General features: G+C 36.0%; 1 protein-coding gene across 1 annotated transcript in view; it reads right to left on the bottom strand.

Annotated features, from left to right (window-relative positions):
• Nucleotides 1-752: 752 nt before the first annotated feature.
• SPRED1 (sprouty related EVH1 domain containing 1) overlaps nucleotides 753-24,208 on the bottom strand; it is a 60,381-nt gene continuing 36,925 nt past the window's right edge. Inside the window, exons 3-6 of the mRNA XM_065635931.1 lie at nucleotides 16,977-17,145; nucleotides 15,636-15,685; nucleotides 7,457-7,615; nucleotides 753-2,552 (exon numbers count right to left, since the gene is read on the bottom strand). Of these exons, the coding sequence (XP_065492003.1) occupies nucleotides 1,893-2,552; nucleotides 7,457-7,615; nucleotides 15,636-15,685; nucleotides 16,977-17,145 (1,038 nt within the window). The 3' untranslated portion in view covers nucleotides 753-1,892. The remainder of the gene's footprint in view (nucleotides 2,553-7,456; nucleotides 7,616-15,635; nucleotides 15,686-16,976; nucleotides 17,146-24,208) is intronic.

Raw genomic sequence — 24,208 nt, 5'->3', positions numbered from 1 at the left:
TTCTACAGTTATCAATATATTTGTCTTCTTTTCAATGTGAAATAATACTTTGAGATGATCTATGTACAGAAGGTGGTCAATTCAAGCTGTAATAGAAATGTAAATATAAGCGTTTTCTCTTTAAAAGTATTTTACAGACAGACAACATTATATACATTTGCTCATTTTACTTCTGGGCTACAAAGGAAAACTAAGGGCAGGATACATGCAGAAAGAAAAAAAATACACAAAATCCACTGAAGAAATGCATACAAAGTGAGGAAAAAGTAAATCATATGCATCTTTTAAAATCAATTAGTTTTTTTGCTTGTTTAATAACAAAGGTATAACTGAGGACAGTCTGTCCCAATCCAGCCATAATATCAAATAGGCACCTTCTCTAATTATGACTGGTTTTAGTGTTTGACCTATCTTTAATGAGGAGTGTTTCTTACTTCATGACAGGGCAAGGCATGTAATGTTTTAAAAAATTCTCTATGAGTTAATCAGTTAATTCTTACCTGAAAGTTAAACAGTTAGTACGTACAAAGCCATAACAAATACACACAATATACCACCGTGCATACACAAACACACATTCTCTCTCTCTCTCTCCCTCCCCATCCTCCCTCCAAATTTCCTCAATTAAGAAGTTCGCTCCAATTTTGCCTGGGCTGTAATTTATTTCTCAAGCTAAGCCTTTTGTTGTTGTTTTTGAACAAAACACACAGTACTTTTGTTCTTGCCCATTCAAACAAGAAGAAGTTGCAGTTCAAAATAATGAAAACAATTTAACTTTTGTTATTAATCTTTTGTTTTAATCATAGTACTTGATAAACAGCTGAACAGGATCCTAGTTTAACAGAAGGATAAACAAGAACACTGATGACAATTTGTTACAACTGCCTTAATGTACCTTTTGCTTAATGAACATTTGAATATGCAATAAAGTATTTTTGGAGGACACCCCAAAAGAAAACAACTTGCTGGTTGAGCAACAGAAACAACTTCCTTTTTACTATTATGTTGAAATCAAAGTCATTTATATATAAAAATAAATGTTATGTTCTAAAAAGAACATTTTAGACAATTACATCTGTGCTTAACAAAAAAATATTGGTCACTCAAGACTAGAATAATTAATATTTTAAAGGTTCTTAGATTATCAGAATGTATGGATACAACTCAACACAAACTGTAGCTGAAGGGAAACAGGACTGAAAATATCAATTTGTCCATCTGGAATAAAAATGCAACTAAATTAACTAATTAAATATTTAAAATACTACCATGGAATGTGACAGTAGATATGGTCCATACCTACTATATCAGAGGGAAGGAAAGTTTAACATGTAATAATTCGTACCTTACACATTTAGTTAAATATAAACATTTGTTATTTATACATAAAGTCGCTTCCAAAAAAACTATTAATAAGTGATTTAGTTGCACTTAAAATCAGTTTCATTTCTCATTTACCGAGTATTAACTGTTCTTAATCTTAAATCAACTGTCACTAGTGCACTTTTAGTTAAAATTTCCCCTCAGGTAAGTTTTAATCCTTTTAAAAGAGCCCCCTCACCTAAACCATGAATGTACAAAGTGGCAAAAGTTAATCCCTTTTAGTATAATCATAGTTTATATACTCATTTTATAGCCAATAATAAGAATAGGCTTTCCTCGCAAAACCTCCTTCACGACTTGCAACAAACGCCACGCACTCAAAGGAAATAGTTAGGCGTGGCTAGCACTTGTAAAATGCCAAGGTCTGGCAAGTCTTGTTGCTTCCTCCACATCAAGCATCTCTTACATGAAAGACGACTCCCTTCAGCTTGCCAAAAAGCTTCTACAAATCCAAGTTAGAGGCTTCCTGGAAACAAAGATTTTTCAGCTCTGTTTGGCACAAGACCGATTCATCCCGCGGCTTTATGCTTTCCTCCACAGCACCCGCACACCTCACCGCAGTGGTGGCACGCTCGCAAGGGGAGGTAGCAGCACATACAGGGAGCGATGAAGGAGAGCGCCACCAGCGCTAACCAGCGCAGGCAGAACTTGTCATCGCTAGTGTCACACGAGCAAGGATCAGAGAAATCTCCTTCAGAGTCCGACATGCAGTGATAGAGCATGCTCTCTGCACAAAGCATGCAACTAACTTGGTAGATACATCTTTTAATAGGATCTGGCGCATCTTGACATTTTCCTCTGCCGTTATCTTCGTGATTAAACCTTTCCTGGCAGTATATACAGCGGGAACGCTCACCATCCTCTTTCCTTCTTTTTGAGTTTTTAAATTTCGATGAGGAAGGCTGAGTTTTAAATACCACAGAAGTCTTTGAGTCTTTCAGGGAATTCAACTTAGTTCCATCCCCACATGGGTATAAATAGTCAGATTTTTTACTGTCTGATTTAGAAAATGGTATATTTGAGTCTGCGTCATCCCTCTCCAGGTCGTTCTTCCACATGTCAGGATGCCTGTAGTCTGCATAACGACGTATCAAAATGTCACGAGGGTTTATTCTAACAATTTCATCTTCATCCTGAAAACTAACGTGTCTGATTGACTTCAGTTGGACCTGAAATGGCAAAGCAAGAGAAGTTTACTATAGTGAAGTCCCAAATTTATGTCCACCTACAATGTAAAACTTAGATTAGAAAATTTAAAAAAAACCCCCACAAACAAGATGTTTTTCCTTGATGCTTGAAGATAAAAATTTCATCTTATTTTCTTACTAGTACAATTTACAGACTTCCCCACAATAATGAGCCTTTTGCACAATATTAGGACCACGAGCTTTAGTATTCTTTCCTGACTTTTCAGTATCTCATAAGAGCTTTGGATATTCTGGTATCTGCATAAAATTTGATACTGGTCTTTGAATTATGCTCAAAATTCAGGTTTTAACATCTTACAGTGGCAACTAATTCCACAGATCTATTACACCTTACGTGCGTTTGCTGATCTCATATCGGCGATGATCCATTGCTTTAGGATTAAACTCCCTGATACATTGACTTTGAGTCACTCCTGTTATCTAGGAGAAGCTTTCCTTTATCGCTGCTCTAAGTTTTCAAACTCCCTTCAGTTTTGCAACAAGAGTTGCAAATACTGGTTACGTATTCTCAAAACTGTATTCTAGAGAAGTATTTTGCCATACGAAGAATACTATTCAGTAGCATGATCACTTAATAACAGTGGCTTCTAAACGCATCTCCCCTTAGTTAATATACAGTACCTGAATCGATTAGTTTAGGACACCAGCAGGCAAACACCTGAGCACTTTTAAAATTCTCAACTTGTAATGACTGACCATAATTCAAGACCTTTTACCTCAAAAGGCAAGTAAGAAGGAACGTGCTAAACAAATACAAAACAAACACGAGAGAGATAAGAGTTCTTGTTTATTCTGCCTTAAACTGCAAGGGCACGGGGGCAGGGAAAAGTTGTTGAAGGTGGCAAATTCAAATAATCCAAATTGAAATATTGCAGACTTTACATATGTGTAAGATGGTGGACAGCCCCTAAATGTTACTGAAATCATATTACAAGTGACTTCCAAGAAAAGGTGCAAATAATGACAGGACAAAAATTTAACATATGCCTATGGAAGGAGCTCCCAAAAATAGCAGATAGCGCAGCAAAAAAGCAAAAGTCTCAGTATGTCCCAGTATTCCTGCCTTACAGACAGGCAATTATTTTCCTACACTGTAGGGCTATTATAATCAGAGCCAGAATATAAACCAGCTCCGAGTCAAATCCGTCTTTTTATCCTGTCAAGTGCACAGCCTACAAACCATCTCACTGAAAAGACCGAAAAAAAAAAAAAAAAAAAATTACTCCCTAACCCATCAGCCTTAAAAATTCTTCCAGAATCATGAATTATTTGGGAATGCATCTTTGGCGTCAGTATTGCTGCTTTGAGGGTGTTTACCTTATTAGTACTGATCAAATTAATGAGAATTAGTGTCACCGTTCCACAGTCCAGGAGGACAGCTGAACTGCATATTCCTAATATGTTGCAGTGTGTAACAACAAACTACTGAAGATGATGTTTTAAGTTAACACTCCTATTTCACTGTGCACGTGTCTATACTCCTACTGCACTGAAGTCTGCGTGCTCTGGCTTTGGGGTAGGAGGCAGAGGAGGGAAGAGGGAAGGCAGCTGGAGAAGAGGAAGGAATAGCTTCTTAAAATATGCCAACTTCTGATTATGTAAGAATATCTGTAACCTGCTGTACCCATCACTTCCCTGCTTGATAATCCTTATGTGATATATTTTAAGTGCAGAAGTATAATTAGAGCTGCTTTGCCCTGGGAGTTTCAACCAGAGTATGCTAACAGGAATATTTTTTTTTCTTTGGCTCCAAGCCACATAGTTGGACTTCCACAAGGTCTAAAGGATACGGAGTGAAGAAAGGTTATATCCTATTCAGCTAACATCACTGCTCTTCCACACTTCCTCAGGCTCCGATGCAAGCAGTTAGACCTTCCCTTTGCCTATAAAAGCAGAGTGCTTCTCAACTCTGTTCTGTTTTCAAACAAGAGAAAGAGCCTATTGTTTTAGCATCAATAACTAGCTATGGTTAATTGGCTTTTTGAACGGTTAACAGCATAAATTTATTTGAAGGAAAAAGCATCAAAAATGTCATTACAATTCTGTATGTTGCAGGCAGAAAGTAACCACTGTCCACACAGAATATTACGCATGCATTTGAGACATTAAATAAACCCCATTGTTTAAAAGAAAACAAACCCACAACCAAAACCTCAAACCAAAAAACTCACCCTCGACCTCCCATTCCCAGACAGCTAACAGCCATTAAAGATCACTACAATTACAACTCTAAAATCTGACCCCTCCTCAGTCTTTGAAGGCTTTTTATTTGTTTGAGAAAAATAAGCCACATACATAGAACTCATTTCTGTTTTTCAAAGCCTCAGCCAAACACCTACTACAATGCTTAAGGTCTGACATGTTACAAACAAGGCAGCATCATGTTCTTTATGAACTTATATTAAGAAATAATTTTTAAGAGAGTGAGTGGGAAATTCTGAAAAATAAGCCAACAAGAGAAATGTTGGAAAAGCTTTACTTATAAAGTGCTTACATATTGGGTGTTTAATGGGACAAATAAGAAAGCATGAGGTACATGAAACCTTAAGAACAATACACAATCCAGGTTCAGTTAGGTACAAATACCAGCAAAATTCAATGAGAACAACGCACACAGTTCTCTGGTCATTCAAAATTATAACTCAGTAGTAAGTGCCACGTCTATGTAACAGTTGAAGCAGGAAGGCAGGAAGAATATTACAGTAAACTGGAATTCCACAGAGAATCTCGTTATAATTAGCCAACTGGAAATGAGGCAGAAAATTTTTGTTGACATGACTGAACTTGCTAGTATTACACCTTACTTGAAGGGGTGCACCTTCAAACAAGGCATGGATGCTTGCTTGGTATTGCAGCCTTCACTGTCTCTCCTCAAAGAGATACACCTGACTTCGCTTAGCTTGCACTCCACAACATGAGGACACCAGCAGCTGAATACTTCATCGCCATGTATTATACTAAATTTAAGTTAAACGCACATCAGTGTATCAGAAGCCGAAGATCTGAGGGACTTGGGTATTTCTTAGTAACACAGTATTACAGGTAAAGATCTGGATGGTCATGAATCACTTCCTTAGTTTGAGTTTGTATTTCTTGAGCTATTCAACTTATGAGCACAGTAAGAGCGTTCAAAATTACTTATACGAAATTGAAACAAAATAGGTATTTACCTCAAGGCCTGCTGTGCCACATGGTCACATGCGTGGAGTTCAGCAGAGACACTGCAGTGTGTGCAGCTACTGAATGTGAGATTCTGTTGACTTGCCTATGTTCTAAATGTGTGCACCACAGGACCATGCAAAAAGCATGGAGTGTCGGATGCAGGTGGTGCTACAATACGAGAAAAATATTTTAAAGAATATCTACTTAGATTTCCATGGAATCTCCCGTAACTTCAGTCTACAAGAACATTCTCTCTAACGTTGTTAGTTCAAATAAATTCTTAAGTAATTTCTATCAGACAGGCACTACCCAGTATACCACAGCTTAAATTATCAAATTCTCAGTAGCCAATTCTGTATGTGCTCTTAAAACAGACGAGTATTTTAGGCTACTGCACTTTTCGTGCAGTACAACTCAGTGAAGACTAAGAGCACATACCATCACTGGTTACTGTAGCTGTTAAGTGTGCAGTTGTAAACTGCAATAATCACATCACCCATATATTCTATTCTATTCTAAGAAATTTTTAAATTCTCTTTGCAAGTAAATGGGAAGAAGGAATAATATGTATCTCTTGAACAGAACAAAAATATGAGGTGACTTATACAAAGCAATAATTGGAGCAGATCCATGATTAAAAATCGGAAGCTCATAATTACAAACTCTTCAGTTAGTTCTCCAGATAACACTGTTTGCTTCTTGTGCCTAATAAAGCTGTATGAAAGCAGCTGCTACAAGACCTCTAATACAATCCTACCTTTCTTTCTAAGAAAGACTGAGGATATTAAAAAGTCTTATTTCAAGGAGCAGAAATATTCTCTGATGAAGTGTTCCCAACTACCTGAACTTGCATTCTGCTTCTGTTATTAAGCTTATTCTATAAAGCTTCCCATGTGTTTGCTTCTAGGCATAAGACCCTCAAATTAATTCTTATCCAACTCACTATTATTCTACTTCTATAGTCTACAAAAACCGTCAAGTATTTGAGGCTTAGAAAAAGCAAAATGTGCAACATTGCCTTTCCAATCTACTGCTGTAGGAATATGACCTCTCTTAAAAAACGTCTGTATATCAGCCTTCCTTGTGTTCGTGTTGTGGGTTTTTTCTTTTCTCTCCCTGTTTTAGGAATCTGTTTACCAATAACTTGATATTTTTCATGCATAACTGATATACTGTTTTCCTTTCTGTACCAAGATAGAATATTTCAGTTTATGTAGGCAGTTAGAAAGCATCCAGAAAGTTTCACTAAAAATATTTAGCAAAAGCGCCTCACTGTAATGCATCCAAGATATCCATTTAAAATACACTTTTCAATATTTCAAGTAAAAACAATACTAGTATACACGTAACTGAGATTGAGCTCATGGCTAATTGATATTTTCTGAAAAAATTTAAACAGCTTTTCAAGGTTGCAGATACAGCAGTCTGTACTACAGAAATCTGACTTCAAAGAAAGTGAAAGATTTATTCATGTAGTCTGCTGCACTATAAGCATAGACAAATACCTTCACAAAGCTTTACCTCTGCCATAATAGTGCTGTGATATTTCAGCTGCAAAGCTTATATTGATCATTTCAAGGAGCTGAGAGAACAATGCTACATCCTGGGACTCAGAATGAAAGTGCTTTCTTGTCAGAAACTACATACTGTGCCATTAATGCAGCAAGCAAAGTAAGAGCTGCTGCTTCTATTGGTAGTCTTACCTGGTTAGGCGGGCTGGAAAAACAGGCTCTCCTGGTGCTGAAATCCTCAAATGCGGAAGGCCTTAAATTTGCACTGTTGTAAGGCTCGCTGGTTACTACAGTTTCGTGTTGGAAAAGTTGATCTTTCATTAATGAACCTGATGTATTTTCTTGAGTAGTCTAGAATACAAAAGAACTCCCTTGAAATGATTTTGCATTTACACAAAAACCACACTAAACCCACCAAGTTCATATATAAATACATTAATATTCTAGATAACATGTTAGAGGCATCTATAAACACAAGTATTTTTAAATACGCATTTAAAAAATACTTATAAGTAGGCAAGTATTTTCCTTACTATGACGTAGTCCTGGAAAATAAGAGTTCCTTCTCTGCAGAGTACACACAACTTGGGCATTAGAGATAAACGCCTTTGTAACTCTGTTGCCAAATCAGACTGAGGAACTTCTTTAAGGAAGGAGAGATTAGCCCAGTCTCTGAGATTATGCTTACTCTAACTACCCACAAGGCTGCCAGCGTTTACAAATATGCGATTAGAAGAAACATTTTCTGAGACTAATAAGGCAAAAGCTAGTCAGACCTTTTAATAAATTAAAAGCAAGATCAGCTGGAAAGGAACAGAGAGTCATTTTTAATGTATACAGGCTCAATTAAAATATCTAATTACAGCCAGTGTTGACTAAAGAAACTGATTGTCTTTTTGAAATTAAGTTTATATCTGGCAATTTGATACAGAAATAAGACCAGGTGGCAACATATAATGAGATATCTGCAGGACATGTGCCACTCGGAATAAGGAAAAGGAAGTATGTTTGGGTGCAATATTGGCTTGTGAGATTATCCAATTTCTGAAAATAATAGGAAAAACAAACAGTTTCATTTTTTAAGCTTAATTGACTGGGATATACTTAGGGTATAGTAGAGCATATTGATACAAATCCCACTGGACTGACAAAAATGTACTGTACCATGTTTTGTTTGTATTGAGAGGCACTGTAAAGTTAACTGGGTGTCATCACCTGATAGCACTGAGAAAATTCTGGCACCATCCAACTTCTAGCAATGAGAACATTTCAGCTCTATTATAAGGATTTTTATATATCAAGAAAACATTAAGGGGGAAACAATAAAAATACTGCAAAAAACTACTGAGGCAGAGGCAAACTTGAAGTTTTGGCAGGTTCAGTACTAACACTGAATCACTAGTTTTCCTTTATCAAAATACTTAAGGAATTTATTCTGAGATTACGTTCGCACCTTACATACATAAAAGCCTGATGTATCAAGTTCTAGGACATCTAGATAAAGTAGATGTAGCTGATCTTTAGGAGAAAGAAAATCAACAATCACGAAGAATTTATATATTGTTCAGAAGCACTCAGGGTGGAAAAAGATTAGAGTTAGTAATTAATTAATTATCAGCTTTAATTAATACCACAGAGCATACACCCCACGAAAGACAATAGCTCAATCAGGTTAAAGTTCCACTGAAAAACTTTGAAGACAGACAAAACTACAGAAACAAGTACATTTTGCAGATCCTTGAGCATGAACACACCACTAAGAAATTGACCTGTTGTTGTCAAAATTAAATTTTCTGGTCAAACACTGTTGGGAAAGGAGTATAAAAGAAATCTGGAAATGACTGGCAAGAGTTAGATTTCATGGATCTATACTTCTTTTAAGAGCAAAAAGCATCAAATATTAGCACAATATCAAACACCTTCCTAGCAGGAGGTGCTCCTGCAGGTTCATTGCCCAATGACATAAAAAGCTTCCAAAATACTGGTTCAAACCACAGGAGAGCTGCATTCAGAATGAGGAAGAAATAACCTACTACTGGTTTTGGTTTGAGCGATGTTATAAATGCTTACAAGCAGAAACTATTTAAGCTTAGAACATGCTTAACAGCGAGAAGCCATTTTACAGAAACCACAGTGATAAGCACTACCTAAGCCCTTTACCCCCCCAGCTATTATCAATTTGAGTGGTCTAGGGAGAAGGATGAGAGCTGTAAAAACTACTGCTCTGACCTTCCCGGGGAAAAAAACACATCCTACCCACAAGCCGGTCTTTATCCTTGGGTGAGATTTGCAACAGCCTGCATGATTTCCTGTCCCTGCAGGTGATTCACACCTTTTCCCTTCGGAAATAAACTACCTACACTATAGAGCAAAAAGGACACACGCTCAGACAGACAGATACACACACACACTTCCCTTGGCAGTCAAGAAGGGCTCCACCTAATATAGGATGCAGGCACTGATCATCTATCACGGTGCTAACTAGCAGTGCCAGATACTGATGTATGAATTACAAACCTTAATCTTAAAGCAAGCCCTTGTGCCCTACATGCAGCAATTATAAAGGAACGCTTTTATAAAATTCCAATGCAGACACCACAACTCAAGCTAATTGACTTCAAGGACAAATTTTGGGGTGGCAGGAGACAGAGAAAGGTATTTGACCTTTGGAAGGCAAGAACTCATGAGACAGCTGTTCGGAAAGCACAATGCTCAGCATACTAGGCACTCCAGGTAAGTAGACACAGCCTAACTTCTGGTATTTAAGAAAAATGAAAAGCAATCCCGTCAGTTATGATTTCATTTAGCCTATAAATCTTCACTACGCAGAACTACAGAAATGCCAGATGAATATCCTGAACTCTATATTTTTAATTAAACCAATAGTTTAGATACAGCCAAACCACCTTTATTAGTATCAAAAAGGCTTTATCTGATGGACACTTCCTGCTCCAATGTGATGTTTTATGACAAAGTCATAAACACTTGAAAACCCACGTTTATAATGGAAACACTGACAACCTGAATGGAGAGGCCCTAGAAACAAAAATGCTATTGTCCTGAAAATGCATTTAAGTAAAAAGCAAACATCTAAAGTTTTCTGCAAGAACTAAGCTTGGTATATTAAATATACAGAATGTTACACACACACAGATGCACACATCCCCCTTTCCTACTGTCCAAAGCAATTACACCGCCCACATTCAATATCCTTTAACCACAGCCTGCAAAGTACAGTACTGGCATAGGTTATTCAGTATCATCTGTAAAGTAACCTACGCCAGTTTTTAATGCACAACGGAAATCTGGTTTGCTCCCAGCTGCTGGTATAATAATTACTGTCCTATGGTTGCTAAGAGATACTCTGAATTTTTTTCCAAGACTACTAAAACATTTCTGTGCGCGCAGGCAAAAGGATGCTGGGTAAAGCAATAAAATGACTCCAGCTGTAGCTCTCCAGCAGAATTCAAAGCCAGATGACAGCTGTAGAGAAAATGAAAACCAGACCGAGCTTCTCTTATTCTTCAAATTTTCTCTCCTTACTTCTCCCAGTTTGCCAGAGTTAAGTCTGGGAGAGAATTCAACATTGTTCTGCAAACATTGTTAAAAATGTTCTGCTCTAAGTAAGTTTAATGATTACACAGAAGGATGGATGAGAGACCACATTTCCGTTGCATCCCAGTTTTTGTATTTACTTCCCATGAGGCCTGAAAATCTGTTGTTTGATGCTAACCAACAAGTTTAAGTGTTTTTCCTTAGTTTTTTAATTGTGAATAAGTGATACAGGTTTCAAACACATTTGAATATCTTCCTTCTGCTTTAGCTATTTCTAAGTCTGATGGAATAACTATTTTCATATTTGGCAAAGAAACTCTGTTATAATCAGGTATGTATTTCTTACATGGACTGAAATATTACCTAGATTACTCTGAATGGTTTTTACATTTTGAAATAAAAAGTAAGGCATTTGACATGCTTCTTTCTTCCAGGGCTGTTCTACCTGAATACATAAAGCATAATAGAGGTTTTTAGGCATTCCAAGGAAGGAACTAATAAATTAAAACACAAAGCATAACTCTGAGGAAAGAAGAGATGAAGATGTAAACAGGCTGTTAGAGATACTGGGTGAGAAAAAAAAATCCTCCTGAGTACTACTAGTATCACACAAAAAGGCTTAATAAACTCAAATAATTTTAGCATTACATACTATTAGATTTATTTTAAACGGATAATATAAATTAGCATTACTTTTAGCAACTACATCTAGCCAATTTATTATGTGCACTATATACTGCTAATCTTCAGTGTTTTATCATGTAGTATTTTCTTCCCCACACAAACAATAGTGTCAAGAGTAAATTATTTCACATTTCCTTACAAATCATAATGTCAACATATTTTTGTGAAACAAAACTTCTGCAAACCTTTTGTTATAGATAAAATAAATGGAATGGTCACTAAATAGTGTATTTACAAAGAGGTCACTAAATAGCGTACTTACAAAGAGGCACGTGAACCATTTATGCCCTCCCTGCCTGCACCAAAACCACTGAAGATGTGTGTAAGTTGCAGGTCTTTTCCCCTTCATATTGACAAAAATCCCAATGTACCTATTTCTGAAAGAACAAGGCAAGCGTGGTGGTTTTCGGTTTTTGTTTTTTTTTTCTTCCTTACAATTTATGAGCCTTCAGTTTTCTTCTGCCAGTAGTAAGAAACTCAAAAGCATAAATGCTCCACTTCTTACTACTTCGAAACTCTTAAAATATGTTGGTAGCCTACAAATAGCATCAGTATGGCTAAAGCAACAAAACCTGAAAAAATTAAGACTCAACTGCTCTATTTTTTTCATTCTCAAAAGCAGGACTTACACATTTCAGTATCCAAAACCCACATAAAAATACTTCTAAATGCATGAGCTCCGGATTTCATTTAGTTAGATTTACTTCTAAGAAAAAACCAAAATGAAACAAACCCAAAACACCACAGTTTTTTACATTTTTTTTTAGTTAAGCTAGATGAGTTTTAGAGCAAGTTTATACTCAGTAGAGGAAAACAATCTGAGTCAATCTTTGAACAAACAAGCAAACGGACTTTAAGAATCTGCTTGTCTACTGCATTCAAAATGCAGTTTTACAGCAAAAAACCCAAATCTCCTACCCAAATAAAATTCCCAGTGTATATGTCCATGTAAGTGTACATACATTCCCAGGATCCATTTACAAACAACACAGGAAAACAGACAGCTCTGCATTAACTCAGTGGTGTATTTTTATTCAAAATTGATCTAGTAAGACTAAGGTTTATTTAATTATATAAGCCATTTGCATGTAATATGTTCATTAAACAACTAATAGTAATTGTCATCATTTAAGCAACCTTAACAAGCAAGTATGAACACCCTTGAATGATGGCATTTTAATACTAAGATTTTAACATTATTTGTGAATAACAGATCATCTAAGGAAGCTATAATAAAGCTTTATCTTCTTAAAATGATATATTTGATCTCCAATACAAAAGGATGCTTTCTGTGTAAGATTTTAGTCAAAGAATGTGAAAACCCCACAAAAATCCAGTTAAGCAAGATACAATATAGTGAAGAAAATGCTAGCATAGAAAGCACAAGATAAGAGTTCAGTTGTTGGATTTGCATTTAAGAGTTGCACAGTTACGTTTTGGACAGCCCCTGTTTCTGCTTGCTACATCTATACATTGTGGTCATAGTTATTACAAGGAGGCAGGAGGTTTAACAGCCGTGCAAATGACTAGAGCAAAATGTTAAATGTTTTGATCTTATTTGGATCATTTTATTTGCCGTCTGTAGCACTGAATATAACCAGCCAGTAAAATAACTTACGAAGCATGTTTTGCTTTCTCCATCAGTAATCATCTTCATTAAAAATGCCCCACTATTAATGAAATTTATGTACAGAGCACACACTATATTCATACTTCAAATACACACTAAATATAGGATTTCTGCTGTGTAAGATGACTACAACAGCACAGGCAAAACACCTTGATGGCAGAGCATGTAACCGACAGGGACCTGGTAAAATTAATATTTTCAAACGTACTTTTATGACATCCTGGGGACTTTACCTACCATACTAACTAAACAAGAAAAATACAAGTCCGAAAAATATCAACACACGTGATAGCTACTACAGTGTATAGACAAAAACAAAACATATAAAAGCATATAACAAATATGCTATGAAAAGTAATTGTGAAAGAAACCTTTTGTCTTTTTGCTATTCTGCTATTTTAGAAACAATTTATGACCACTTAATATTTTTAATTAAATGGAGGAGCTCCACTGCTTGATCCGTTGTACTTCTTTCCTTAAAGGTTACAGATTACAATTCTGGAAGATTGTTCTGATGAAACAAGAAACATCCCATTGCCCTCATATCCAAGTGTTAACCTGCTCTTTAACATTCTGTCCACACTCTAAAATGCTCTTGCACAGATATACTCAAAAAACAGCTTAAAGAATAAACAGGGAAAAAATCCCAATCATTAGGCCATCTAAACAAAGAAGGGGGGCAACTCAACACAATTCTTCAAATTCGTAATACATTATCTTTAAACAAAATGGTCTTACCAGTCTTTCGAGTTAAAAAATTACTGGAGTATCAAGTTTCACTTACAACAGTATCAGTCTTGGAAAGGGGAAGGAATTAATCATTTGGAGGAGAATGTAGACTATTTGCTGTTTCCAAGATACTCTTGATGACTGGAGCTGGTGCCTGAAACTAAAATGCCACAGCCTTTCTACACTGACAAATTATGGATTAGTTATTGATATATAAACCTTATTTAGATGAAGCATAGCTAAACTGGGCTGGGTTCAGCCTTACTTGCATTTATTTCCCCCCTCCCTTCTGGTATTGTTATCAACAGGCAATTCTGGTATCATTTATGTTACTTTGGTATGCAGAGATACGGTGAGAGAGACCGGCTGGCTTTTTTGCCTCTAGAAAACAGGTAATTCTTGCTATCTATCCACAGCATGAATCCACAATTAAGCAATGTGCGTTGTAGTAAAGTCATGAAATATGATTTCCTTCCCGGAATGTAACAGATAATTTTACCAGCAGTTTGCACCAAACTGGATTGTTTGTACCTGTAAGTTATATACAGAGTATTTCTTAAAATATATATATTTGGTTTTTAACAATACATATAATATAAAGTAAATTGACATAATCTATTTACATATCTACTAACAGATCTATATTTACATCGATATAGTTGATGTGAATATACTTTTCTCCAGTTTCCCAATAAATTGTAAATATAAAGAATCACAGATATTTGCTTCAATTTTGGCATCCTTATATAGAAATGTGATAACTAGGCAGCATAATCAAGAGGTAATTAGTTTCCTCTAACCTCATTAGGCCTGCAGACAATGCTCAATTATTAATCTATGCAACAAAGCGTGTTTAAACAAGGCTTTTAAAAGCTGATTAAGGATTGCATTAACTTTGGCACACATTTCCTCCACCCTGTCAAAATCTCGTTCCTATTTTAAATGCAAGATATCTAATATTTATAGCATTTTACTTTAAAGTGCCTTAAAATGAAGCACTGTAAATAAAGAACAACAGGTGGTTGCATAGTCAGTTCTTACACAAATACATACATTTCTTCTACTATAAAACGGAAAGAAAATCAAGAGAGTCTTCTGCATTTTCACTGCATTGCAGCATCCTTTCTAAATACTTGACTCTCAGGCTCCTATCATAATTTGATTCTTACCCATATCTTCAAAGTAGGCTCCTTATTTTCTTGATTTTATGTTGTAGAGGTTCTACACTACAACTAACTACACTGATTAAGAGTTTAATATTGCATAAATGACAAAATTGTTTCCCTCAACAAACCACTTCGGAATACTATCAATTTTCTGAATAGTCACTAAGACCCGAGTCAACTTGTTTCTCTATCAGCTTCATATTAATTTAAATATCTGCACTCTGAAAGCTGACCGTATGTGTGAATAAAGCCAAGACTTTCCCTGAAACAGTAAATAGGAAGAGATGACAGGCACACATAGACACAAGTTGGTTTTTACTCAGTTATATTACAGCTATTTACTGTATATAAACATAAACCAGAATAGACATGGTAACCTTGAAACTTAAACTCAGGATGGCTAATCAACTATTGACTAAATATTGTCTGCTTAGTTTAGGACAGACAATACTGTAAATCTTCTAGATAACTGTTCTGGAACTTAATTCATTAAACTGATTTTGCTATTGCTCTTATTTTGCTTATTGTCACTAATGAAAACAAAAATTATTCAATTAGTTTCTTAAAAAAATAACTGCACAATTAATTTGAAAATGTAAATACTTACTTGAAAGCAGTCATCTGCCACTTCAACATCATTTTGGGAGGGTGGATAACCTATAGAAAAAGTAAAAAACAAAGGAACAGACAAGGTTATTTTATTTTATTCACAGTTTACTGCTTCCAGTAGTCCACACCATCCTTCAATATCCAGCTATGATGATATAAATATGCTTTACTTTTTAACCAGCGGATCACTGTCTTTTAAGTTGATTTTAATAAGTACCATTCATTTCTGCATTGTGTATTTTATATACTGAATACTCTCAGCCACACTCCTCTATCTTGTTCACATCTTTCTTGTAAAAGCATTTTCAAAGTGTCATCAGAAGTCAGCAGCAGAGTAAATTCTTCTTAATGTAGCATTTTGAAAATTAAAGGCAGATACATTTGGTTGGCATGAATGCACGTTGTGCTGTATTTTGCTATAAATCAGCAGAAATTGGAACTGCGAGACTAAGAGAGGAAAGGAGTCGTATGTTCTCTAATTACTTCTCTTGCAGGGATATGGATGATACCGGCACAATCCAGAAGTCATTCTAGTATGTCAAAAAGTGTTTCCCTTCAGAAACATGTTTCTCCCTTTGCTAATATGATAACACATTAACTCCTTAAATCTACAGCACGTTGCAGCACAGGATATTTTGTTTATATTTCTCCCTTTGAGTTACTTTGTACAAGCCTGAAAGAGATGCTCTTTCCCTTCAATAGACACCTGTTCTCTTCCCCCCCTCCTCCCATCCAGCAATACAGTTATCATATTTTTATCTAAGAATTGAGGCTTGATGATCTTCAGTTTGCTCACTGATTTCCATGAGGTCAGTGAACCTCTGGAACCAGTTAATCACATTCCTATTAGAGCAAATTCTTCTACTGTCCCATATAAACCTGTCCTCAGAACTACTGTGTCAGCTATTAGCAAAGAAATAAAACTATTAACTGAAAGTATGTGCAGATAAAAAGAGAACTCAACGTGTCTTCAAATCATTCAGCTTCAGAGCATACCCTCTAAGAACACAGAAGCTGTAACGAGCTTCTGAGAAGAAGATCCAAGTAAGACACTACAACATTCTAGCTTCCTCCATTTCCTCACCTATTAAAAAAACAGAGGCAATGCTTCATTACGTATGGATGTTGCAGGGAATTACCTTATTAGTGTTCGTGAACAATTTAAGACACTTGGATGAATGGCACTTAAAAAATGCCAGAAGTACTATTTAAAAACTGGTAAAATCTAAATATGCCATAGATCAATCCACATCCTTAAATGCTGTTATGCAAAGTGCTTGGACTTATCTCATTTACTAAACACTCAACATCCCATCTTCCCTTCACCTGAAATAAGTACCTTGAGAAATATCCTCTACTGCTCTCCGAATACCTCTGTCAAACGCTCTTGCATCAGCAGGACTCTGAAATGTGAGGCCAAACTTTTTGTCATCAATCTTCCAGTGGTAAAAAGTAGGAGTAACTTTGTTGTAAACGAGGTCCTTCTTTAATGTGCATTCCAAGACCACCTTCCAGAAAGGAGACAGGAGGAAAAGATATCAGTGACTAATATACCACATTTGAGAACAAAATGTAGTCTTCGTGAATTACCTGAAAACCTACATCATAAAAGCAGATAAAACTGCCTGTTTAAATGTCTTCCTCTTACAAGGATGTAACTTTAACTTTGTTTCCATTATGGCCAAATTATTCACTAACAGTTGCTGACAGGTGGTATGGGTTAAGGACACTATTTGTAAACCCAGAGAATCTTCCCAGTCTCGAAAGTATTTCATACCTGAAGCAAGCACTTCAGTCAGTACAGACTTGCTAGAAGTTCAGCAAACCAAATAGGCCACAACTCAAAAAACCCCATTATTATGCTGATATCAAGTATTACTGTATCACTGGGAATTTTATTTGTATACTTATTCTATAAAATTTTTGAGCATTGGACTAACTTGATGCTGCTTTCAGGCCGTATCAGTTTTTCCCCAGAAACACTACTAGATGAGAGAAAATAATACAGGAGAAGTGTTTTAAAAATTGAAATTAATAAAACAGAAAAACAGTCTAGGTACTACCTGTACCTAGACACAGATATATTTATGGCTTATGTTCAACTATATTGAAAACAGTAATTAGGAATAATTAACTGAATTATTTGGCTACAAAGCCATTACATGTATATATGCACATTCAGTTATGAAGCAAAGTCACAGTCTTCATATCATTTCCTCACTGTAAATTGGCTGGTATTTAAAATATATTTGCATATTTAATTTACCTGCAAAAATTATTTATGTAACATTGTGCCATTGAATGTTTCTTGATGAAAAAAGTCCAAGGTGAACATGAAAATACAGAGGGACATGCATTGATCTGCTCCTCTAGCACTAGATATAATAAAATGCACAGAAAGGCAACCTGTATCTTTGTATTATTACTGAATTCTGAAAACCTACACTGAAAGGAGAATCAAGAATTTTAATATCCTATCATTTCAACATTAATGTATTTTCAGATTTTTCTTTTTTCATTTTCTTACATGTGCAGCTCCTCGAGAAAAACATAGAATTTCTTACAGCCTGTGGAAAAATGAGGTTAATTATAAACATAACTGAGAAAAACATTCCAAACTTTAAAAAATTATCTGCCTGTACTTAGATTATTCTTACATATCCTTTGTATTCTTCCTCTCCTTTCCTTGTATAATTCATTACGTAGACAAACAGGCTTTTTTCTCCTGCTCTTCATTATTTATTCCCCCTACCTTAAACCCCACCACTAATCATCTCGAGTTTTACTGCCTTTTAGCTCTGTATCCAGGATGATATTCTTTCTCCACATATAAACTCTTTCAGCATTAGAATAATTTTTGTAACTGTGCTCTAAACTCCCTAAACAGCCAACAATATGTAGGTGCAACTGTCTACTAGAAATCATAGGAAGGAATCTAACTGTTTGCTGTAGATGTGCAGGAAAAGGCAATGAAGAAAACAAAAAAATAAGGTATCTTTCTGCAGTTCTGTGGTGTCTTTGTTGCTTTTAATAATTTTAAACTTGCTTCCTCCAAAAAAGAGAAGGAGTTAAAAATGAAGATTTCTCACATCACTGCATTTTCTAGGTCTGTGAGCATTTTCGGGGGATTTCTACTATATTAAACACCAACTATTTTCACACTATATTATGTGTGCAGTTTCACCTAAAATATCAACAAGAAGTACTGCAAGACTGATTTTATAGCATCTCAATGAACAGCTGCTCCCAAAGGAGTTAATCCAGATTGCTTTATACTGAAAATTCATACCCAAGATGACAAGTATTTTTACAAGATAGTAATACTGGAGATAAACTACTAGAGTAAAACTTTACTGAGTAGAAGCTATGATTTTCAAAAAAAACCCAAACCAACCCAGAAAACTCCCAAACCAGCTCCTCCCAACCCAAAAAGCACCACCACTACCACCTGTTCCCCATCCCCCTCATGACATTTTAGACAACAAGCAATCATTAACTAAACAAGCAAACATCCTATCCAATGCTGTAATTGTTTTCAGCTTGACTTAAGGAAACAAGAAATTCGACACGACAACATTGAATTTTCAGATCTAAAGCTGTACAGAAACAGACTAGTAAACACAGTAGGTGTGTGTGTGGTTAAGGGCCTTGAAAGGGGACAAATTGATTGCATCAAAATAAGACATAAGAATCCATATAGGCAAGACTTTATGCCTGCCCATGAGACAGAAAACTCAAAAACTGTAGGTCAGACTAAGCACTGGTACACGAATCTACAAACATCCAGCCTTCAATAGGTTTTGTGGCATCCAGAAATACTAAAACTCCAAACCAAACAAAAAACATACCAACCATCTATAAAGCTTTTTTTTTTTCCTCCTCAAAACACTCCTGTGCTTTGCAGCAACAACATATTTTTTTCCCTGTTAAACATAATGTGTCAAAGGCTTCTTTATGCTGAAGCATGTAAACTCTCATTGGGACTGGGGAAGAAGTCTCCCAATATGTGCACCTCCAACGCCTGGAAACCAAAACCAAACTTTTAGCAATACAGATTTGTTTTTTCTTTTTTTTTTGAGTCTTCAAATATCCAAAACTCCGATTATATTTGACTGCACTTGCTATAGTTCGGAACTCTCCACGTCATCTGTGAGGATGAGATCATAGTCTCCCACATGGTTGCCAAAAATCTGCCTTCCCAAATGTTCTTTGGTAGACTTTCCCTAAGATCTCCAGTGATAAGCACAACAAAAATCTGCAAAATCGTAAATTTAAGTGACTATGGCTTAAAAAAATTGCATTTTTAAAAATAAACACGGGTTACCATTCTGAAGGTTCTCCTCATTTGGAGAGTTAATATAAAACTTCCACACCAATATAAAGCCACCTTGGCACGTAATGGGAAATGTTGCAGAGTTCTCAGACTCAAGACAGAAGAGCCCAGATCTACATGATTGAGATGTAATTTCTCAGAGCATACATAGTGTTGTATGTCTACTTACTACTATTTAATGAAAAAATTATTTTAATATCCAGATGTCATTAAGTGCAACACTAATGAGTTCATGGCTACTCATAAAAATACTTGTTTGCTATGTGTTTCTTTTCTCACCTCTATGAGCTACATTCTTTAAAGATATCAAAAACTACTTGGTTTGTGTAGACAAGATGAATCTCTAAAGTCAGAAATTTAAAACTTCAACACTTAAAAATCAAATATTTTTAAACAAAAATAAAATGAATATTTAAGGTATTGACATCATAATCTAGGGTTTGTTTTGGAAACAAATACGAAAAAACTGTTGTTGCATTTTGATATTATTTTCTATTTTGATAACAAACCCCATAATTGAACATATCTAGATACTGAATACTGTTTTACAGGTTTCTAGCTGTACTTTCAACAGCTTACAACATTACATGTAGATAGTTTTACAGTTCTTCATTCATAGCCCAAATCTATAAACACAGGAGCATATAGTTTTGACAAAACTTTTGAATGCTTTTTCTGCTAAATAGAATCAAAGCCTTTTCTCTAGTCTTGGGACCAAGCAGCAGGAGCTGAATATATTCATGCTACAGATCATGTGGCCCCAGTGACATGATTATTATTCTACGTGTGCTTTTTTTCAATTAAAAAAGTAAGATCATGTAAAGGTTGTACTACAGCCCATCAGAATCAACCTTTTCTCAAACTTTAAAGACTACTTAAATAAGTAAATGATAAATTAAATTTTTGAATAGCAGATTTTTAGAAGGTAACAGTATTCATATTCAATTTCAGCTTTGTATCTCTCCCTTTACAAAATCACCTGCTCTTCAAAAGAAAGATTTTAAACTTTTATTTATCACTCCTGACTCACAATCCAAAAGATACTAATCACTTTGTTTTTTCTTTTTGTAAAAACTTGCATGGCAAAGAACTGAAGAAGAAAATAAAACAGAGAAGTCTATTAGATTTTTCATTCAAGAACGTAAAATTCACCAAAGTCTAAAAACCTGTAACCTCTGAGCCTAATGTATGTTTAACACTACTGCTATTAAGATAGAAGAGAGCTACTGTAAACACGGTAAAAGAGAACAGCAGAGCCAACAAGGTTAGGAGGGAGTGCAATTGTTCCAATCAGATTGGCTGGAGCCAGATCTAAGAAGGTGAGCACAATAAAGAAGGAAATGTGTAATTATGTCAAAGTCTTAATGAAATACCCTTACATTCCAACACAGAGCTAAACAACCTGAGCAAACTAGCAGGGAGCATTCCCTCACCTAAATAAATTCAATTGTGCCACCACTTTGATTTTCTTCTCAGATAATTAGGATGCTTTCTGTGATTCCCCACGAGATGTTTCAAATAGCTCAGTTCTGCATGAAAACTTTGGAAGATCTACATGTAGCCTGAAGCTGGTTTGTAAAAGGGCTGATTGCGACCTAACTCTCAGGTATATAAAGAAAGGATGAGAAACCCTCCTACCAAGAACTTCAATATTTTGATGTTCAGTCCCAAGGTATTTAATTTACACAGCTGACTTAGACTGAGATCAATAGTCCTAATTAAATGCCTACCTATCCTATAAAATATACAGAGAGTTCTGGCACATTGGAATGGAATTGCAATGTCGTGACAGAAGCAGTACTCGGAGAAGCAGCAACAAAAGCTAGTTTACAAGAAACAATAACGGAAGAGATAAATGATTTCTCATTCCTTTTGAGCATAACCATTTAAGAGGCACCTGGAAGATACCTCCATCAAATACCTCACCTATGGATTTCAAGTTGCAGTGGAATAAATTCCACTGTTCTACTGACACACAGACTGAACAGTAATACTAGCATTATGATTCCTGTGTATCTTATGTGAAAGCCATAGATCTGCATTCCCTTTGCTCTCTAACTTGAGCTATTTCATCACTCACGCTTCCCCACATCCCAGAAAAGTGCTCCAAGTTCCATGCTATAGATTTTCCAGGATAAGAGAATTTCTGCACCTTTTCTGGAAGCTGAGACAGATCACAAAAGAAAGACTTACTAGCCAGAGAAAATAAAAATCTAGTTATAAAGGTATTCTAACTGTGTAATGTGACCTGAGGCAGGGCAGGGGGGCAAGATAGTGTGGGTGGCACGGTAGGCTCCTTTTGTAAGGATTACTTTCTTTTTTGATCCATAGAAGTATTTTGAGAAATGGCTGTGTGTACCCTGCAAAAAAGTAAACTGGAAATTGTGGTCCAGCTGACAGAGCTGTAATGACTTCTAGATACTACAACAGATTAAATATGCCTGAAGCCACATGTGCTCAAAGTCTGAATAACTGAAATGTTCAAGATGGTTAAGGAAGATTTTTTTAAAACTATATTGCTACTTTTTATTTGCAAATACAGTGGCAGAGCAACCAATTAAATGACATACAACTAACTTCCAAGATCATTCAGGTATACAGATTTACACACCAAAGCCATTCTAAAATGGGTGTGGAGCAATGCTGGAGCACAGGAACAGCAGATTCATTGTAACTCTTGCCCAAAATCAGAAGGTGATCAAAGTATTTGGTCCCTACTCAATAGCAAACACAATGAACCCATAGCAACTTCCACTTTGTTTTTAAAGAAAAAATAAAAGGTAGCATTTTATGCCACTGCAGTGACCTTCAACAGCCCTTTTCAGAGTTGCCTCTTTGAGAACACAGCCTTCTCCACTATTTCAGTTGGAACAGACAACTACATTTCAATTTCTTGGTATTGTTTTTATTGGTCTTTTCTTTGGATTATGAAATATAATAGTCACCCGTCAATTCTACCAGGACTAAAACTCAATTGTTTGTCTTTCTTAAAGAAAAAGTTAAAAATTGTGCTTGAACAGTGAATCCACAGGAATATCCTAAGAACAAATGTAAAACCACTAACTATACTGAAAGTGTAAGTATTAGAACAGTTTCAGAATCAGTGACTGGATCCCTGTCCAACAGAATTTCTCCTCCAGTCCCTGCTACGGTCCTCTGAAAAAGTGTCGTGACCTAACGATGTCCTCACATACCTGGGTCTTGTTTCTTTTATGCCAACAGGGGTCTAGTTGCATACTGTGCAACTTCGGTATTAATTCATTACACATTAGCTGTTGCTTACAAGCACGTTATTTGAAGTGTGAGGAAATACATACATAGATAGCTTCCTTTTATTCCATCACAAAAGCATCACTGGATCTACAGCATTTTTCCCCACAGCCTAAATCTGTATTTGTTAGTTCCCTGAGATTTATTCAATATACATTGGATAGATGTTCTTCCTAGCTACATTTCTTTCATCTTTTATCCTGTGTTTTTGAGAGGCTGACTTCCAACAGCAACTTCGTAAAACTGCAGTAGGATCAAAATCTGCCCTGACAGACTAGTTGGTCACATTTAGGGGCAGCAGTGGGGGGACAGATGGACACAGGATGGGACAAATACACAAACAAACAAACGACGACGACAAACCAAAAACAAAACAACAAAACAACCGTGCCCAAACAAAAAACCTTTCAGGACAATAAGGGTTTGGAAAACATACTAACATGAGCTCGATTTTGGACAGGAAGAGGAGCAGAGACATTTAAGTCTTCTACCAGAAGTGGAAACTAAACAAGGCTTGCCCAGAGGAAGCAGGGGAGAGAGCACAAACAGATCAGGATGCTGATGGCTGTGACATTTTCATATGCATGCAGGAGAAACATTAAACCAGTCTTCAGTTTTGAGCATTTTATTACCCACAGATTCTGAAGGCAAGCTGTGAATGTTGAAAGTACTAAGAATGAAGAGAAAATTGTCAAGTATCTCTAAATGCAATTAAGCTCCTCAAAACCAGCCTCAAATAAGTCTAAAAAAAGTTCTCAAGGGAACTACTGCAAAGTGAGGAAGGAACTGCAGGTGCACATAGCTGTGCGGGAACACAGGGTACTCTGCTAATAGCACTACGCCTCGCTCAAACAACTGAGTCAGCACAATGTCTATTTATATGCTCTCTTCCTACAACAGCCACAGTCAAGGCAGAAAACTCAGCAGTCCTGCCTCAAGGGAGAAATGGGTATGGTTGAGAAAGAATC

The sequence above is a fragment of the Caloenas nicobarica genome, chromosome 5 (assembly GCF_036013445.1).
Source record: "Caloenas nicobarica isolate bCalNic1 chromosome 5, bCalNic1.hap1, whole genome shotgun sequence".
NCBI classification, from domain to species: Eukaryota; Metazoa; Chordata; class Aves; order Columbiformes; family Columbidae; genus Caloenas; species Caloenas nicobarica.
The sequence above is the reverse complement of the archived record's forward strand: the minus strand, read 5'-3'. Positions and strand labels throughout refer to the sequence as shown.